Below are 18,061 nucleotides of genomic sequence, written 5' to 3' on the forward strand. Positions count from 1 at the left end.
TGTGTGGGCGCCCCCCGGGGACCAGCCTGTTCCTGAAGGATGGCACCCTGTGGCAGGGACCCAGGCTGCAGCAGTTGGTGAAGAACTGCAGCCTGTGGGAAGGACTAAAGTGGGAGAAGTTCATGGAGGACTGTCTCGCATGGGAGGGACCCCACACTGGAGCAGGAGAAGATTGTGAGGACTTCTCCCCCTGAGGAGGAAGGAGCGGCAGAGACAACGTGTGATGAACTGACCACAAGCCCCATTCCCCAACCCCATGTGCCGCTTGCGGGGAGAAGGCAGATAAAATTGGGAGTGAAGTTGAGCCCAGGAAGGAGGGGTGATGGGAAGGTGCTTTAATGTTTGGTTGTATTTCTCATTATCCTACTCTGATTTGATTGGTAATAAATTAAACTAGTTTCCCCAAGTTGAGTCTTGAGCACATGACAGTAATTGCTGCGTGATGTCTTCATGCCCTTATCTCGACCCATGAGCCTTTCGTTGTATTTTCTCTCCCCTGCCCAGCTGAAGACAGGAGTGACAGAGCGGCTGTTAGTATCAGCCTACCGCACCTGATAAACTCTGCACAATTTTGCAAATTATGATTCCCCCTAAAACATAAAGCTCAAATTCTATTATACAATATTTGCCACAAATGCAACTCAAAAGTCTGATTCCAGGGTGATCAGAATTGCCAAACACAGTCTTTTAACAGAGAAGAAAACAGATAAGGTTATCATATTTCTATTCTCTCTCAAAAACATGTCAGGCAATTCTACTAGTAAGACAAGAGAAAGAGACATGAGAAGAATCAAGCCCTAAGGCATTTTTAGAATTCAAAGAAATAAAGATATATAAAACCTCTGCTCTGAGAAATAACTTCTACTAAATTTGAAACAATTAAGTAAGCAATAATGTTAAATACACCGATTAATTCCACATTGCTGTTTAAGTTAGAACCTGGTCACAGACTGGATCTTTCTCTTGGGAAAAGTATGTTAAATTTGAGTCTTGGAGAACTGGCAAGGAGGAATTGTGACCTTTTGAACATGGTAACTCAAATAGTATTTGTGTGTACTTCCAAAGATAAAGTTTTCCTAATACACAAAGGAATCACTGTCTGGTCCATCTTCCTTCGGAGCAAAAAAGGCTAAAGCCTTCTTGATGTCCTTTCAAAACACTTTTTTTCCTAATGGTTCTAGAGGAATACTTACACAAGTATTTGCCTACTTTTATATAGAATATATCCACTACAACAATTATAAAAAAGGTCTTTGTGATGGACAACCTCCTTAAAGTCAATAGACCAAGATAAACCATGCAAATAAAGCTGAAGATGGAAGGGTCTTACAAGGATGCCAGTAACAACTCTGATTTCAAGTCAATTCAATCATTCTGTTTTCCTTGACAGAAAGTTTCCAGGAAAGTCTTTTTTTTTTCTCTTTGTTTTGGTTTTTACTACTCTTCCAATGCCCTTTGCACAACCTTCCACAAGTGTATCTTATGAGAATTTTCAACTGTGTGTTTCCTATTTCCTTTTATTAAAATTCTGCCACACAATAAGTTTCTTATTGTCTTCATTAAGGTTGCCAAGTTTTAAAAGCACTTAGTTGGACCCAGAGGTCTAAAGATTATCTGAGAAATGGAGCAGGATTTACTTCACCTACTTTTGGGCAGTGAAGCATGAGATAATGAGTTCAGACTTTGGTATTACCAGGTATCTTTATAGCAAATGGAGGACAAAGAGGCACCTCCTCTGGGTGATTAATTTCATTTTTCTTACATCTTCATCTTAGGAGGACATGAACCATCTTCTGATGTTGTCTACGTTAACTCTAAAGGAAGGTTAGAGCTACTAGCTTAAAACTAGAAGCCTAACTTCTAAATTCCAAAGTTCAGGCATTGCAAGTTAAGTTGCTAATTCTTTTCTGAAGTGAACCTTTTTCTTAGGTTACTTTCTTTAGCCTGTATACACCACACACGGAACAAAGGTAAAATTGTAGAAATTATAAAATAAAGTATGAAAAGTCTAATATGAAGGGCTGTCTTATGTATATGCATTACAAGACAGTCTTTTATATAATTATATAGGTTTTTCTTAAAGGACACTCTATTCCACAAGTAAGATGATACTGCTCTGCAGATGAGTAATGGTAATAATACAGTATTTTTTAAGATGCCATTTCACTTGCAGCAAAAGGTAGAAGATACATAACCTTGAACGCTGAAAAAGTAAAAGTAGTCTGAAACTAAATAATTTAAATGCTGCTCTAGAAAACCACATTTTACCTCTTTTCCTGCCACGGTGTTTTTTTGAGTCACCAAGCAGAAGACTTAAAGCAAAATTACAGACAATCAAAAACCATCTTGAAAAAGTTACACAGTGGTTTACATCTGCAGACACTACGACTGCTGTCTATAATTCATCAGCTTTGTTTATTCACAGTGTCCAGTGGTCTTGTAGAGGAATAATACACATATATGATGCCTGTTTGTCATTAGCTTTGTAATACTATCAGCAACACTAACAGACTTGGTTGAAGTCCTTGAGCTGGTGTTAGGTAAAAGGTAAGATGAATCAATTGTAAGTATGTCAGTAATCAGGAAACTCTTCAGAGGCAATGCACCTATCCCTCCTCTCATACAGTTCATACACAAATACTTTTATAGGTGGCTGAGACTGCACAGGTAACTTAACTGCATGTTTTATTTCAAATTCGATCTATCTGAAAGCATATAAAGACAATCTATGTACCACCTACTTTCCCTTCTTCTTTTAGAGATTCAAAATAAGAAAAAAAACAACAAACCTCTTTAGAGAGAAGTATGAAGTATTAGAAAACCTGTGAAATTAATTTAGAAGCATTTCAATTTCAGCTGCTTTGTTTTGCTTAGAACAGCAAGATAAACAGGAGCTAGGGAAGTCAAGTAAACTAAGGAGTTAATGCAGCTGTTTGGAGGAGAAGAGGGCACTATAAACTATAGAATTGCCTGTATTTTTGAGAGAGAAATACAGAACTACCAGTGCAATTGAGGTGCCTATTTACAACATAAAGTAAGAAATTTGCACATTCAAATACACAAGCAAAATACTAGGTTAAAAATTTCAAATTAGGTTTTGTGGTTATAACTGCACACTGTTCAATGCCCTCCTGCTCATTAATACACACTCTCAGTCTCATTAACAATGTTTGAGCTCTCATTTGTGCTCCTAAATTAAAATGATCAAAAAGATATCTTATTATAGATCATGAGCCTGTTTTTCCTGTACACTAATGTTAACTAGGAGAAATGCTATTACACAGAATATGGCTGCATCAATTTCCATAACCATTAGTTTTCATAAACTCATATTTTTACTTATATTTTAAATTGCATTTAGATTACTATAAACTTTTATTTGCTGCATCTGCTGTAAAAGTATGTGGGATTTTTTTTATGTGGTTCAAAAACTACAAAACTACAGCAGTAATATTTTAGGCTATAAGGTCTACAGTTACAATGGTCATTTTCCATTTTAAACAAGTAATTTTAAATTTTGCAGTTCAATGCTGCAGGTATTTTTCATTCAGAAAGGTGTGGAGTGCAGGGAGAAAAAAAGTGAAAGAGAAATACAAATAAGATACCTGCACATTTGTGAAGTACCACGAGGAAACTGTAGGACATATCTTGGACACTGATACATTACCTGTGGATGGGGTGAGTTGGTTCAGATTTAAATGACCAGGTTTCCCTTCTCCCCATACACATATGAAGGGAACGGTGTAAGCAGGAAACAACACCACTTTATTATCCTGTTTGATTAATTCAGTTTTAAGAATCAATTTTGTATGATCATCTCTAACTAAAAGCAACACTAAGATTTAAGGGTATTACTCATTCAGAAAACCTGAAACAATGATGAAATAACCAAGTATGTTCTTTGAGTAGGACTTACCAATGGGAAGCGCTAGATCTTTCTTCATCAAAGCTGCTGCACATGATCCTCCTAAATTGGCCAATTCTTTTTCCAGCTGAATGATACCCTTCAAATTGAAACAAATTTTAAAACAAAAATAGTGTTTCAGAACACAGGACAATGAATGTGTTTTCCTGACACTGCTTTATCTTAAGAGATATTAATTGAGTGTTCCAGTTTTGAAGTTTCTCAGTGATACTCCTCCTACCAAACAGCTACACTGTCATGTTTTGCTGTGACATGGGCCAGAGAGCCAAATTTTTAGAACAATTTCAACTGGGTAAGAGTACTAATAAATGGGTTACCATGCTTCTGGTAGCCTAGTAAGAACATATGAAAATGGTAATTGTCTTTTGTTTGTAAAGTTGAAGAGAAAGGGAACTTCCTAATATGAAAAACCCAACTGATACATATTTGGATCGCAAAGCAATGCCTCTTCTAAGCTGTACATATACACATGCTAACACAAGCTCACATTCCCACCTTGCTTAAAGGTTCATAACTTTCATAACTGTTCATAATTTTTTCCCCTCTTCCCTTTCTCTAGTTGGAGAGGCAAGGATGTGAAAAAGATGCTGTAGTTTCCCTTTCTCCATTAAAAATCCTGGCAGATGTCCTTGACATTTCCTCCCTTCTATTTTCCCTGGGATGTTATTTCTTCTCATTGATGCTGCTGTTCTAGGGAACGAGAAGACCTACCCCCACCCCCCACCCCATACCAGACTTGTCATTGAAAACACATGAGAGTCTCTCCCTCAGTATCTTTTAACTTTGCTCACAAGAAAGAAAAACAAGAACAGACCACACACACTGTTTTCAAATACAGGGAAGGAGGCTGGGTGCAAGGAATGGGGGGAGAGCAGTACATCTAGGGAGGTTGTAGCTACTTTCTAAACCATAAAGAAATGTATTTGATATTCTCCCTTCAACTTGTCCCAGCTACATGCAGGCACAAACTTGTTAACCCTGCTTACAAAAAAGGTGTTGTCACTAACACCAATTTTAGGTTTTAAAGAAATCTGCGGGTGGTTCAACACACTTCTGACAGATGCCTCTCATGGAGGGGAAAAAAAAAAAACCAAAACCAAAAAACAGTGGGGGAGATGTGAAACGTCCATCTGATGGATTTTCTAAGCAGACTTACAGAAATTGGCAATATATAAAATAGGTAAAAAAAATACTTCTTTTGGAAAGAGTCTCAAAAATCAGTAACCCTAGACTTGCCTTGTATTCTCAAAGACTCCCAAGCAGGCTGAAAAATCTCCAAAATGCATTTTAAACTAAACCCTTGGTAAATCGCATCTTTAGGACTCAAAACAGCAGGTTCTGAAATAGCAAGCAAGTAAAGATGTGAAGTGTGGCTCAACCCACCAGACTGTTCCCTGCTGCTACTCATATTTTGTAGATTTAATAATGACCAACAAAAAGCCTTCATTTTCATTCATCAAAGCATAAATCCATAATTTTTCCAAAAATCCTATGTTTAAACACAGTTTAATAGTTCAACTACATCCAATTCCTTGACGGACTTGCTCACACTCAATGACCTCTTCCAGTTTTGCAGAGAATTTCCTAACAATGAATGTAATTCAATATACTATAGTTAAGTAACAGCACCAGAAGCTTGCCCTTTGGAAGGAAAGAGAATCAGATGTGCAAAAATTAATCCCACTGACTTGAATTACGTCTTATGGATACTTTGTTCCTTTAAGCTAGAGAAAAAACCCACAGTGGTCACCAGAACATATGCTTCTTTTTCTATCAGTGGTAACACTTCAGAAAATTGTCATCACAAAGTTCCCAGAACAACAAGAAACTTGCATTATGTGTCCAATTACTTAAGTTACTTATGGAGGTTTTAGTCCCAAGATGCAAAGTAGCTTAAATACTGTAAAACATGCTTTTCTAATTAAAGTGTTTGGGCTATAAAAAGCTATGTTTGAAAACAGTTACTTGCAAGTTTTCTTTAGATGCTATAGTTAACATTGGCTAGCATGTTTTAGCACTGAGTGCCAAAAAGCTGCCAGCAGCCTTTTTTTAAATGCTTTTAAAAAAATGACGTGTATGGATCTCCATCTCTTTATTCTGCTTCAGAAAAAATTATTATTACTCAAACATTGACCTGTTAGATTATCTACAGGATTTATAAATCTGATTTGCTGCAAGCCAATGAGACCATCATAGTCAATAATATTATGGTATGTTTTCTTATCTGTTATCTTACAAAATTCCAAAGAATCTCACATTTTGAAAACCTGAAGACATAATTTAGCTTGAGCAGAATCCAGGAATAAGATGAGGTAAACCTTCTGTGAAGGTTGTAGTGTAAGCAAACGCAGACCTTGTCAAGTTCACGCTAAGCATTAGGCCCAAAGACTCCCAAGGGAAGGGAAGGGCTATTTTTCTGGAATTATTATAAAGCATATTAAGTATTTTCAGTAATCTCTTAATATACGCCAAATAAAGCACTGGCTCAAGGACCTGACAAAAGTTTATCTTCCCTTTGCAACAAAGAAACAGCAGTAGAAATGACTCATGTCCTTAAAGGCAAGACGAGGTGACCACTGTGCAAAATCTGAGGTAGTGTAAATGAGCACAGCATTTATTTCCAGGGAGTCTGAGAGTTTTGGTATGAGTGAACACCAAAAAAATAATGCAAGTGCATCATCCCTTAACTAGCAGTGACAGTAAAATCACTGTGTATCTGAAAGCCCCAGTCCTTTGGATTTGCAATGGTAGACTAGGTCACAATTCTAGGAAATTTCATATCCCATTCACATGCTAGATAAAATCATCATATGTATTTGCAATAGTATTTGTCACAGTCATTAAAAAAACAAACCAAACAAAAAGCCATTCCAATAATATTCAGATTAAAGAATTCCAAACATAATTTCTGTAACAAAAATTGTTAAAAACTTATATGAAATTAATTAAAAAATACCTTGCTACTGTTATTTTGTCAGAAGTGGAAATACAAATATTTTTACCAAAAAAAACGGCCTTATATAAGAGAATTAACAAGTGCAGCAATTGTAGTCATTTCAGTTTTTCCTTACCTCATCAGATCCTGGACTAAATTCATATCCAATTGCATAACATTTGAAACCATAAAAACAAGCCTTTTCATCTTTCACGTAGTCTGACGCAGTCTCCAGAGAAAAAAGAGCTTCATTTCCTTAGAAGAAGTAAAAAGGATACATTAAATAAATTTAAAAAAAAATATTTCTCTTTGTTTTCTATGTTTCTTCTACATGAGTGCACATGAAACCTAGTCTTTATATGTAAATGTAAAGTAAAACCATGACTAACATGCAGATCAACACTTCAAACAAGAAACCTAACATAAACATAATCAACAGATGTACAATCAATGGCTCATAATGATCTCTTGCCAGCTTGGATGAAGACACATTTTGCAGAAAAATCAAACTTTCTTTCATTATTTTAATAATTCACATTACTAGAAATTATTGCAGTATCTATTTGTTACCTGGCAATACTAATACCATGGTAGGCCACCCTGAAGATCCAGAGAATTTTTTCAGTTCTATCCATGAATTAAGGTTTTCATGAACAGAAGCATGCTTTGGTCCAAATCCCAGACTCTGTGCAATTCTGACAGGAATTAGTAAACGAAGAACATCCTCTGATTGAGCAGTGCCACACTGAGTGTCAAACTCTATTGTTATCCACCTGACACATTCAGGAAAAGTCACCTAAAACAAAACAATAGTCCAATGATGTGCAAGTTTTGGGGGTTGCTGGTTTTTTTTTTACATTTAATTCTTAATTTCCACTTGGGTTGATCTTTTTAGGCTATTAAAGTGATTATGTAATTCTGTACAGTTGTTTTCATATGCTTTAGATTAATATTAACCTAATTTATTCTTTGCAATTCAGATATACCTGAAATGCTTTATATCTTACTGTATAAACCATATAATCATGTATTACAATTTATGTTCAGATTAAGTATTTGCACTTATGATACCATTTGTGACTGTTTTTAAAAACTCCGCACAGGATTATTAAACACAACAACCACAGACTACTAACACAAACATTTAACTCTCAAATACCGTTTTTAATGCAAACTTCAACAAACACACGCAATATCTGTTTTGTGCAATCCTAGAAGAAAGTATACAAACTGAGTCTAAGGCTTCAGATGAGAACTCTTCAGTTCTCCATAAACTTAGAGAACGATAATAAGCATCATTGCTTCATGAAGATCATAAGACAACTCCATTTTCTGCAGTGGATGTCTTGATGTCTCACAAGACAAGCAAGTGGAACAGTGGAATAGTAATTAATTACTTCTTCCAGTTCTTACTTGAATCTGGGTTTGCTACCTCTGGATTTACAGTAGTGGAATCAATGCAACTGCAGAACTCACTCTTTCAAGAACTGAAACATGGGATTTATCTCTCAGCCCTTTACTCTTCTAGAAAAAGCATCCTTTCTCTACTGACATTGAGGAAAATGTAGATTTATTGCAATAGTCATCCACGTAAGATGGAATGAATCCTACTCAGAGTGACTTAACACAGTTAAGAGGACTTCAGGGACTTCTGCAATGCCACATCATGGTCCAAGTGAAAGTAATTAATGAAGAATTTAAATTGGCAGATGAGCAATAGCCAGCATCGGCATCCCTAGACTATAATGCATATTTGACTAGAATTGACATTAGGTATTTTTACAAAGCATTGTTTTAGCACTAGGTAAGAAAGTCTGAGATATGATTAGATAACGTATACCTAAAGACTTCCAACTTCTATAATCTGTATAGTTAGAGCAAAGAAACTGTGCGTGACAGTAGGAATATCTAAGACTGAGCAAATGTTGGGACTTACAGTAGATACCTGCATTAGGGGAATTAAAACTACACTAGTTTCCACTATACTTACTGGAAAAACAGAGGTTTCTTCAGAAGGCAATACAGTAATAATACAGGAAACTGTCTCCTGTATTAGACAATATGAATTATCATCCATGGCAACAACTTTTCAGATAGTAAACGGTGACGAAACAAAACCCACATGTCAAAAGCTTTTAAAAAACTGCATGTGAGCTTAGAAACGGTGCTTACCTTATAGTGCGTAACACAGGCAGGTTTATAGGGATGCTCACTTTCTACAACAGCATAGTGATTGGAGGTAGTACAAGCTGAAAGCCCTTGCTCTGGTTGGTTTCCGGTGGTGCTGTCTGTAGACTGATTTGGGTTGAAAGCTGGAGGGGCGTACTTCTGATTCAGAACTGCCACAGAAGGAAGTAACTGTTGTACTAGGCCAAAGACCTCAACAGCAACCTGTAATGTAACACCACATGCAGTAATTAGGACTGCGTGAAAACAGTACTTACAATTCTCTGCAATGGTTGTTTTGAATATTCTCAGAATATCACTACCATAATTCATTCAGTCATCTTCCAATTCTGCATGTCCACAATCCTGACAGAAAAAGCATCACTACATTAATCTCCAAGACTCCTCTTAGAGACTTGCCAAAACTGAAACAAAAATCTGTACACAACTGTGAGATACCTTCACTGAAACACCTTCTCTAACACTAAAAAGCTGTAACAAACAATAAGCATGAATTGAGAGAAAGCAAATACCGTATGGAAGTCATAGTGCAGTTACATTTTGTTTTATAGCATGAATATTGTTTTTTTCAAATATTGCATTATTAAGCACTGCACTGTTCTCTAATCTTGATGACATTTTCAGAGGAATACTTCCAAAACAAAACACTTGGTTCTAAATTCCAGTTAATCACAGTAACAAGATAACTCAAATTTGAAACTCTTTTTAATGAAATGAATCTGCTACATTTTAAGTGGCCAGTCCTCTTTCTTCCCTCTTTAAAGAGAAGTTAGAAGAGAGCTTACAGTTCATGAAAAAGCAGTAAAAGGCAACAGTGTCTACTAGGAAAGGATTAATGACATTTGTAAATCTAGTAACAGATTTCAAGAGTGTTCCAGACCAGACACATGGGGAATGCTCTGCCAATGACAAGTAATGATATTTTTATTTATAGCTGACATCTTCCCAGCTCTAAAATTGACAGAAATAATCTTAATGAGCAGCTACCACTGCTTTGGATATTTATTGTAAAAATTCATCAAAATTCATCAATAAATGAGTCACACATCCAGATCCTTCTAACTTTTTGTCTTCTCCTACTCTTAAAGTCTGTCATCTTTCCCTCTGCTTCCTTAAAGTATTTTTTTCATCATGTCTTCAATGTGAGTAAAAAAAAAAAAGCGTCCATTTTTAAAACATGACATGTTTTTAAAATTATTGACTCTTGTAAAATTCATAATGAGCCACATGGTCAAATATACACCATTAATACATAAAATTATAAGAAATCAACATGTTCAGATTTTCAGAGTAAACCTTTTCCTTGTATAACCTTCTTAAATTTCTTCAGTAATTTCTACTGAGGAGCATACCTTGGGAATAGCTGCCGCTACTGGTCCTATGTAGGCTATGATGAGGGGAAGCAGCATTGAAAACAGACTGGAAGAGCTGAGTAGTTCTGGAATGTCTTCAGCTACAAAATGATAATTACAGCATAGATATTATTAATAAAGGTACCCTGATTCAAAACACATCTTATTTTTCTGGTTTGCATGTTATGACTTAAACTTCTAGTTTCTTACAGTAGTTTTTACTTCAAGCTATTTTCATTATCTAGGCATTGGCAAATTCTAAGCCTGCAAAGTTCACCTGAGATAAACATGCCATTATATACAGTTGTCTGTTAAAAAACTTCCTCCTCTTAGAGCACAATTTTATTGCATTCTTTGCTATTTTGTGAAACGGTGTTCATACTTTCTATGGTATAAAAGCTGGCACAATAAGCTCCTCCCAGCCCTCCAAATCACTTTCTCTAGCACTCTGGACATTTTAACTAGAACAGGTGAAGTTGGTAGCTTAAAAGCATTCAGTTTTAAGACTAATGTCTACATTTCTCAAAAATGGATGTTTAAGTGCTTATTACATTACATTCACCAGTCTTCCTGATTACTACCACTGTGCAAAACATGCAATAAAATCTGGCACTGACCCATCATAGCATATCTTTTGGAAATAAAGATTCTTACCAGCTTTAAAATGATAATCACTAAATTGATGAGCAAATTTACACAAGGTATCTGTCTATGGTATCTCAAGTGCAACTCAATGACTTAGAAAGTTACAGTTTGATACCTAGAGTAATGACAGGTTAGAAAAATATTCTTTGGAAAGCAAAAGAGAAATATCACAATTTTTGTATCACTGATATTCTACTATTATCTCTTGCCATCAGAGAAAAATTTTGAAAAGTAAATTTTGAAAGTCAATTTTCAAAAGCCTTACCGTCTACAGCAAGAGCCCTGTGCAACAGGTCTTTGGCTGCTCGTACAACAGCGCTTACGACAGAAAGAGCTCTGCTACAATTTTTATCTTCTTCATTAGCTTTGTTCAAAAGCTGTGATTGCAGATCTCCATCATACTCACTCCTAGATGGTGGATTAAGTTAAAGTAAGTTCACAAAATACAAAATTAAAATGACTGATTTTTTAGAATAAGTAAACCAACTTATGATAAAACAATAATGGAAAAAATCAAAGAAACCACAGGGGATATTTTGAAGGCAGTGCCTCAGTGTTAGCCCGTAGCAATAATTTTATTTTTATTTGGCAGAAAATATGAAAAGCCTGTTACTGAAATGTTTGTTTTGACTAGATGCCTTTGAAACCACAGAAATGTATTAATTGCTATGCCCTTCCAAGCCCAGCCACCTATTGTGATAAAAATAGAATAATACTAAATGCATCACAGAAATGAGCAAAACTCTTTCAGTGCATATTTCTGCAGCATAGCAACAGGGAAAAAGACTCTCCCTCCATATTCTAAGGATTAATCTTGGTTTTGAAATACAATCTTAGGCTTACCCTTAGCAAGTAGTTTTTTCTTTGAAATCCACTCTGTATGTCAAATTAGGTTCTCCTGCACAACATTATGCACAAAACTATTTCAATGAGTTATATAAAAGATCTGGTTTGATTTGCTCTGTCAAAGCAGTCGAATGATAATTATAAACCAATTCAAGTCCTTAATATGATCATGATATAGCCTTGGCAATAACAACCAAAATCACTTAGTCAACATGTAAAGCAAAATTTCCCATTCTCTTTTGGATTTATTATGTTTTGTTTGGAAAGATTTGATCTTACAATTTCAGGACTGGCACCTCAGAATGTTCAAAAACTTTCCTTGGAGCAGTTCAGTGCGCAACAAGGATTCCTATCCTTCTCTATGACTTAAATTAATCAATCCTACAAAAAGCTTTCTTTTTTTTGTCAATGTATTGCAGAATTGTAGTTTTGCTGTCAGCCTCAAGCCCTTTTAATTTGAATTTATTTATGACTGACAGTGCCATTTCAGCACCTGGAATGGTGGATTTGTCCCAACAAATCCTTCCAAAGCATTTCTGCCCTAATCAGAAGTATGTTAACACAATACTTTTGATATGGCCTTTCTTGGTATTTGCATAAGCATATTTGTATTTGAGCATCCTTCAAACAAAGTTGATAGTGAATCTTACAAGCGCTGTTCTATAATAGTTGACTGAACATTTGTTCTTTTACAAATCAAAACCTTCAGTCATTATATACTGAACTGGGAATCCTCAAACTGATTAAATCCATAACTATAATCATTCATCAGATAACATTTAGGTTTCTGTTGTCCAAGCAAACTTCAAAAGACACTGTGACTACAGGCAGCAGTCCACAAATTCTCCAAACAAAACTTAATTTATTCTGTAACAGTTCTGAGTTGTGCCATTATGGTCCTTCAAGAGCTTCTTAAAATTTTATCGCAGTCAAAACAAAAAAAAGAGACTGTTTTGAAAAAAGCACTTTGTTGTGGGGTTTTTGCCCTATGCTAGCTTAAGTTAGAATGCCTTGAATTTTCCATGTACTGAAGTTTTATGTCCTTTGCTTTCCTGAAATCAAAGAAATTACTATTTCTCCTTTATTCCCTCTTTTGCTTATATAAAAGCAGAAATTCTGAGAGTGAGAATAAACGTTTTCCTTGTCGTTTTTCCTCTTTCTTACATAATACGATACTTCATAATAAAATTCCTCCAAATGCTGGAAGAATTCCCTTAAACACAGATGTCCAAGATTCCAGGAGTCTAAATCAATGAAAATATCATGATGTGCATCGCTAATTCCATTCTTTGAGAAGCAATTACTGTTACTGCTAACAAACTGGACCTTTGAGTCCGAGTACAGCCATTCTCATGTTTTAAAAGAGTTTAGAGCTATCCTATTTCTTCAAGTATACTGTTACTACAATTCTGCTGGCAACTTTATTTCTTTGTATTTTAGCTCCTTTAAAAATTTCTTAAGAGCAACATGTTCTTGTGATTGTTATTTCAAACCACATTTATTGTAGCATTACTTATTTTATCGTCTTTATCTTTTATTAGGTAGGTATACCTTGCACATAATTAAATATTAAAGTAAATTACTATTCGTTGCTCCTTTTACTCCTGGGATCTACTGTTATCAGCCTTTTACCACAAAAATTGAGATTTGAGTAAAAGGTGTGATGTGCTATTTTGCTGTATGGATAATGATAGTAATTCATATATTCAGGTGCTGTCACATTTTGAAAGTCATGGCTTCATGCGTATCAGGGTAAGCACCTCAAAAATGAAAGCAATGCTTTCTGCAAAAGCATTACCTTAAGTGAATTCCTACTACCATCCTGAAAGACTAAAATAAAGCTTCCCTGGAGGACAGTCAGGTGTTTCAGCTGATCTTCGTCAGGCGGTTGCAATTTCTCTTTTTATACCTTTGAACTCTACAGTAAGAAAGGAGACAGTTCCTACATAAACAGAACTTGCTTCACTACATGTTGCAATCCTTTCTGGCAGCAGAGGAAGAAACTGAACAAACTCAGAGAGATAAACATTCCAGTGAGTAGCCTCTCAAAAATCAATTACGCTATCGGAAAAAGTAATTGAAGTATTGCATCTTGCCAATCTCCTGTGTTGTAGCTTTAAAGCAGTAGACAACAGACCTTGTAAGGGAGGCCAACCATCAAATTATTTGCTGAGTAAAAAGAACCAGAATCTAAAACAAGACCGGAAGAGGCACTACTACCACCGGTGGCCAGAAAACTGTCTTCCCTAAATAACTTCGATCTGAAACTACACTGGAAGAACACAATACTGCTGCTAAAGCAGCTCCTTCCTCAAACACACCCAGATGTATTTATTTGTTACTTCTCAAAAATACATTTAGTATAATAGCACTATGATGGTTTTATTCACGACCATCACAACACACACACCTGTAATAAAGAATCTGTGGAATTTGTCCTCGCGTTTGGTTTGTGCCATTACTGCTCAGACTACATGTACTAAATGTAAATGTTACACCATCTGGACACTGAACTGTAGTCATTCCTCCATCTCCATTGGCAGTCCGACTTCCATAATTCCGCAAACGAACTGCGTATTTCACATTTTCCTTAAAAAGGAGAGCCAAAAACAGTAGGCAATATAAAACAAGTATATAAGTTAGGCTTCATGGTATTATGAAAGCTATTATTTTACATTAATACTGGAGAGTCTGAAAAGTCCTTCAAAGCAGTCAACAAATGAAATTAACTGGAAAAGATCCAGCATTTAACCAAAGTCAAAGCTGTTCCATGTTCCTAAACTATGGGCCATTAAACTTAAGTAAAATAATACTTCTAATTACTTGAAGAGTGACCAGGTACCCCAGAAATTAGCTACCAAACTGCACACGAAAAAGTTGCACATTCAAGAATATTCTAAACTACTAAGCAATTACAATCTATCTTATGCTATTATAAAAATTAAGACTTAATTTCTTTTTGCTGTCAGGATTTGAAATTTTCAGTTACAGGGTGAAACAAATTTATAAAGCAAAAATGTCAAGGTTAATTTGTAAATGTGTACACAAAGAAAAAATTTACATTGAACATTCCGATTTTTGTTACCTGAAACAAACCTACAGACATGCATTTCTTTTATTTACCTTCAGTGGCACAACTTTGTCAAGTCTGATTTCAGCTATGTCACTGGGAGAATCATCTGTGGTGTAAGTTCCTTTAACCAACTCTAAAGATGTCCATCTATGAGAATGAGTTGAATCTCCGGTATGATCACTCTGATTCAAAGAAACAAAGTCATTTTAATACATTTATAATGTAAACACATGACACGTCCATGCAATTGTGCAAGTTATGTTTTCTTGCATAAATCATTACACACAGTATTATAAATAAAACAAAGCTGAAAAACCTGTTCAGAGTCAACCGTAAAGCCTTCCTGCTAAAAAACAGAAATTACTGAGCAGAGGTTAATTTCCCATATCAACCTATGCTTGCCCTTTGGAAGAGATTAGAACAAACGGTTAAAGTGAATAACTGGATGTAAAAGAACAGAGGATTTTCTTCATTACAAGAACACACAATACAGTTTTATGCTTCTTCTAAAAGTACTTCAACAACACATGAAACACCTGCAGCTATAGCCTGACCGCAATGGTAGAATACCCTTTTCTTCAATTTTTGTTTCAAGTGTTTTAACTTTGACTCCTTTATTTCTTATTTTCCTTGGCAATTTGCAGAGGGATAACGGGTACTAATTTATGTTTAGCTCCAGGAAGTGAGAATTCCACTATACTTCAAATATTATTTGTAAAAAAAGAAACATTTCAAAACTGCAACCAAGATAAGGATCCTACTGGATGTGGTATGTAGATTGCAATACCACAAAAATCAGCACCACAAGCAAACCAAAAAACCCTACTACCAGTGCACTATTTTACTGGTAGCCTAGACTGCATAAGAATATTACAGTATTATTTTGAAAAACATATTATGAAAAACTGAGCTTGCTCTTGTTCAAATTGTATTCTCAGACACAGTACTTACATCATCAACCAATACCTCCAACTCATACTCATGAATTCCTCCTCCGCCATAAACAGAAAATCCTACTACAACTACACCAGGTTTGTCAACAGAGAAACATATTGCATCAGGGGATCCGTTCCCAGTGTTCCAGCTTCTTCCCTGACTTGTTTTAGTGAATCTGTTTGGGGTGGATTTGACAGAATGGAGAGAGTTCAGCCCATCAACCTGTAGAAAGTTAAATACAAGCAAACAGAAAAAGGTAACTGCTAAGTGTTAGACAACTTTAATACAGCAAAGTTAAGTGAATTAAGTTACCAGATTTTTCAGCTGGGTAAATTTTAAAAGTCAACTGATAAAACACATAAGATGCCACTACTTGGGCTTCTATTCAAATCAACTAAAGAGAAAAAAAGAAAATATAATTTCTGGTATTGGGGAATTAGGAATCTGAGTCCTAACTTTTCCAAGTATTTAAATACGTATTTTATAGGATGAATTAGCATAAAATATAGCCTAACTGTGCTTCAATAAGAGTTGGGTATTTCTGCCTTAGGTAAAGTCAAGATTAAGAAAGGACAGATACAGATCTTATATAATAATAAAAAACATCTTTAATCAAGATGTTATCAAAAGCTCAGTTCTTTCTGTGAAAAGTGTCTGCTGCTGGTACAGAGACAGTGACACCCCTTTAATAAAACAAAATAAATTCCCATCATTTAATGACATTATAGCGTCATTAAAGGGAACTTCCATGTGTGATTATGAATCTCTGAGTTTTAAGAAGCTGAACTCAGTACCACTCTCAATTTTGAATACTGGAAAAAGTCTAATGATATCGACAAATATAATACATACATAATACAATACTGACTGTATAAAGGAAGACACAGGTAAGGAGTATGTTACATATAAAGGAGGAAGACACAGTGCATAAACAAAGCACATTATAAATTCTGGCGCATAATCACAAGCAGGTAAGATTAGAACACATGGGGCACCCATGATACCACAAGAGGCACAGAGATGCTCAGGTATGTGGCACTGCCTCTAGTGAGCGCCAAACAAATACATTTTGAGCATATACGTGCAGAGACATGTGTGCAAAAAGAGAAGCACTCAAAATAAAATTTCCATTTTGTAAACTATTTGCAGTATTCTGCAGCCATAATGAAGTAGCTAATTATCAACAGTATTTCCTTAATACAGTCAATACATGCTTTTAAATTTATGTTAAGCATCTGAAAGGTACCGAGAACTGCAAATTCTGGCATCCGTGAAAGATCTGCACATCTATGCAATTCCTGCCACAGCCTGTATCGCATTCATAATATACTTGTGCTGGAAGACTTCTAACAACGATTTTACAGAAGCTTTACCTCTGATCCTAATGCTGATGCTGTAAGCTCACTCACAATACTAGCAAGCAACCCACAAGTATTAGAAACCAAATGGGAAGAGAAAAGTTCGTTTTCTCTTCTAAGGCTGTTCCGTACTGGTAAAACAACAATGACCAACATCTTTTCCAGCACTTCCCGAAAGCTTGTCATCCCTGAAACATTTTCTTCGCTCTGCATTATGAAGAGAAAAATGACAAATGACATTGTTCTTACTTAAAAAAAAACTACACATTGATTTTCACATACTATAAGCATTGGGTAATAAAAAAAATCCATGACTTCTTAAAAATAAGAAATGTCTATAGGATAAAAAAAAAGTTAAAAATTCTTAAAGCTATCGTAGTATGTATTCCTTTGTCAAAAAAATGATTAATATTCTAATTTCCAGAATGAGGTGGTGTTGAATGAGGTGGAGAGCAGCCCGGCAGAAAGGGACCTGGGAGTGTTGGTAGACAGCCGGCTGAACATGAGCCAGCAGTGTGCCCAGGTGGCCAAGAAGGCCAACAGCATCCTGGCCTGTATCAGAAATCGTGTGGCCAGCAGGAGTAGGGAAGTGATCGTGCCCCTGTACTCGGCACTGGTGAGGCCGCACCTTGAATACTGTGTTCAGTTTTGGGCCCCTCACTACAAGAAGGATGCTGAGGTGCTGGAGCATATCTGGAGAAGGGCAACGAAGCGGGTGAGGGGTCTGGAGCACAAGTCTTATGAGGAGTGGCTGAGGGAACTGGGGTTTTTTAGTCTGGAGAAGAGGAGGCTGAGAGGAGACCT

General features: G+C 35.9%; 1 protein-coding gene across 1 annotated transcript in view; it reads right to left on the reverse strand.

Moving 5' to 3' along the window:
* LOC104622936 (E3 ubiquitin-protein ligase MYCBP2-like) overlaps nucleotides 1-18,061 on the reverse strand; it is a gene marked incomplete at its 5' end in the record, with an annotated part of 132,160 nt that overhangs the window by 89,180 nt on the left and 24,919 nt on the right. The window contains 10 exon segments of the mRNA XM_010289864.1: nucleotides 3,917-4,004; nucleotides 6,997-7,115; nucleotides 7,431-7,656; nucleotides 9,033-9,251; nucleotides 10,400-10,500; nucleotides 11,310-11,452; nucleotides 14,301-14,479; nucleotides 15,014-15,145; nucleotides 15,915-16,121; nucleotides 17,273-17,464. Of these exon segments, the coding sequence (XP_010288166.1) occupies nucleotides 3,917-4,004; nucleotides 6,997-7,115; nucleotides 7,431-7,656; nucleotides 9,033-9,251; nucleotides 10,400-10,500; nucleotides 11,310-11,452; nucleotides 14,301-14,479; nucleotides 15,014-15,145; nucleotides 15,915-16,121; nucleotides 17,273-17,464 (1,606 nt within the window).

Source organism: Phaethon lepturus, unplaced genomic scaffold (assembly GCF_000687285.1).
Source record: "Phaethon lepturus isolate BGI_N335 unplaced genomic scaffold, ASM68728v1 scaffold1486, whole genome shotgun sequence".
NCBI lineage: Eukaryota > Metazoa > Chordata > Aves > Phaethontiformes > Phaethontidae > Phaethon > Phaethon lepturus.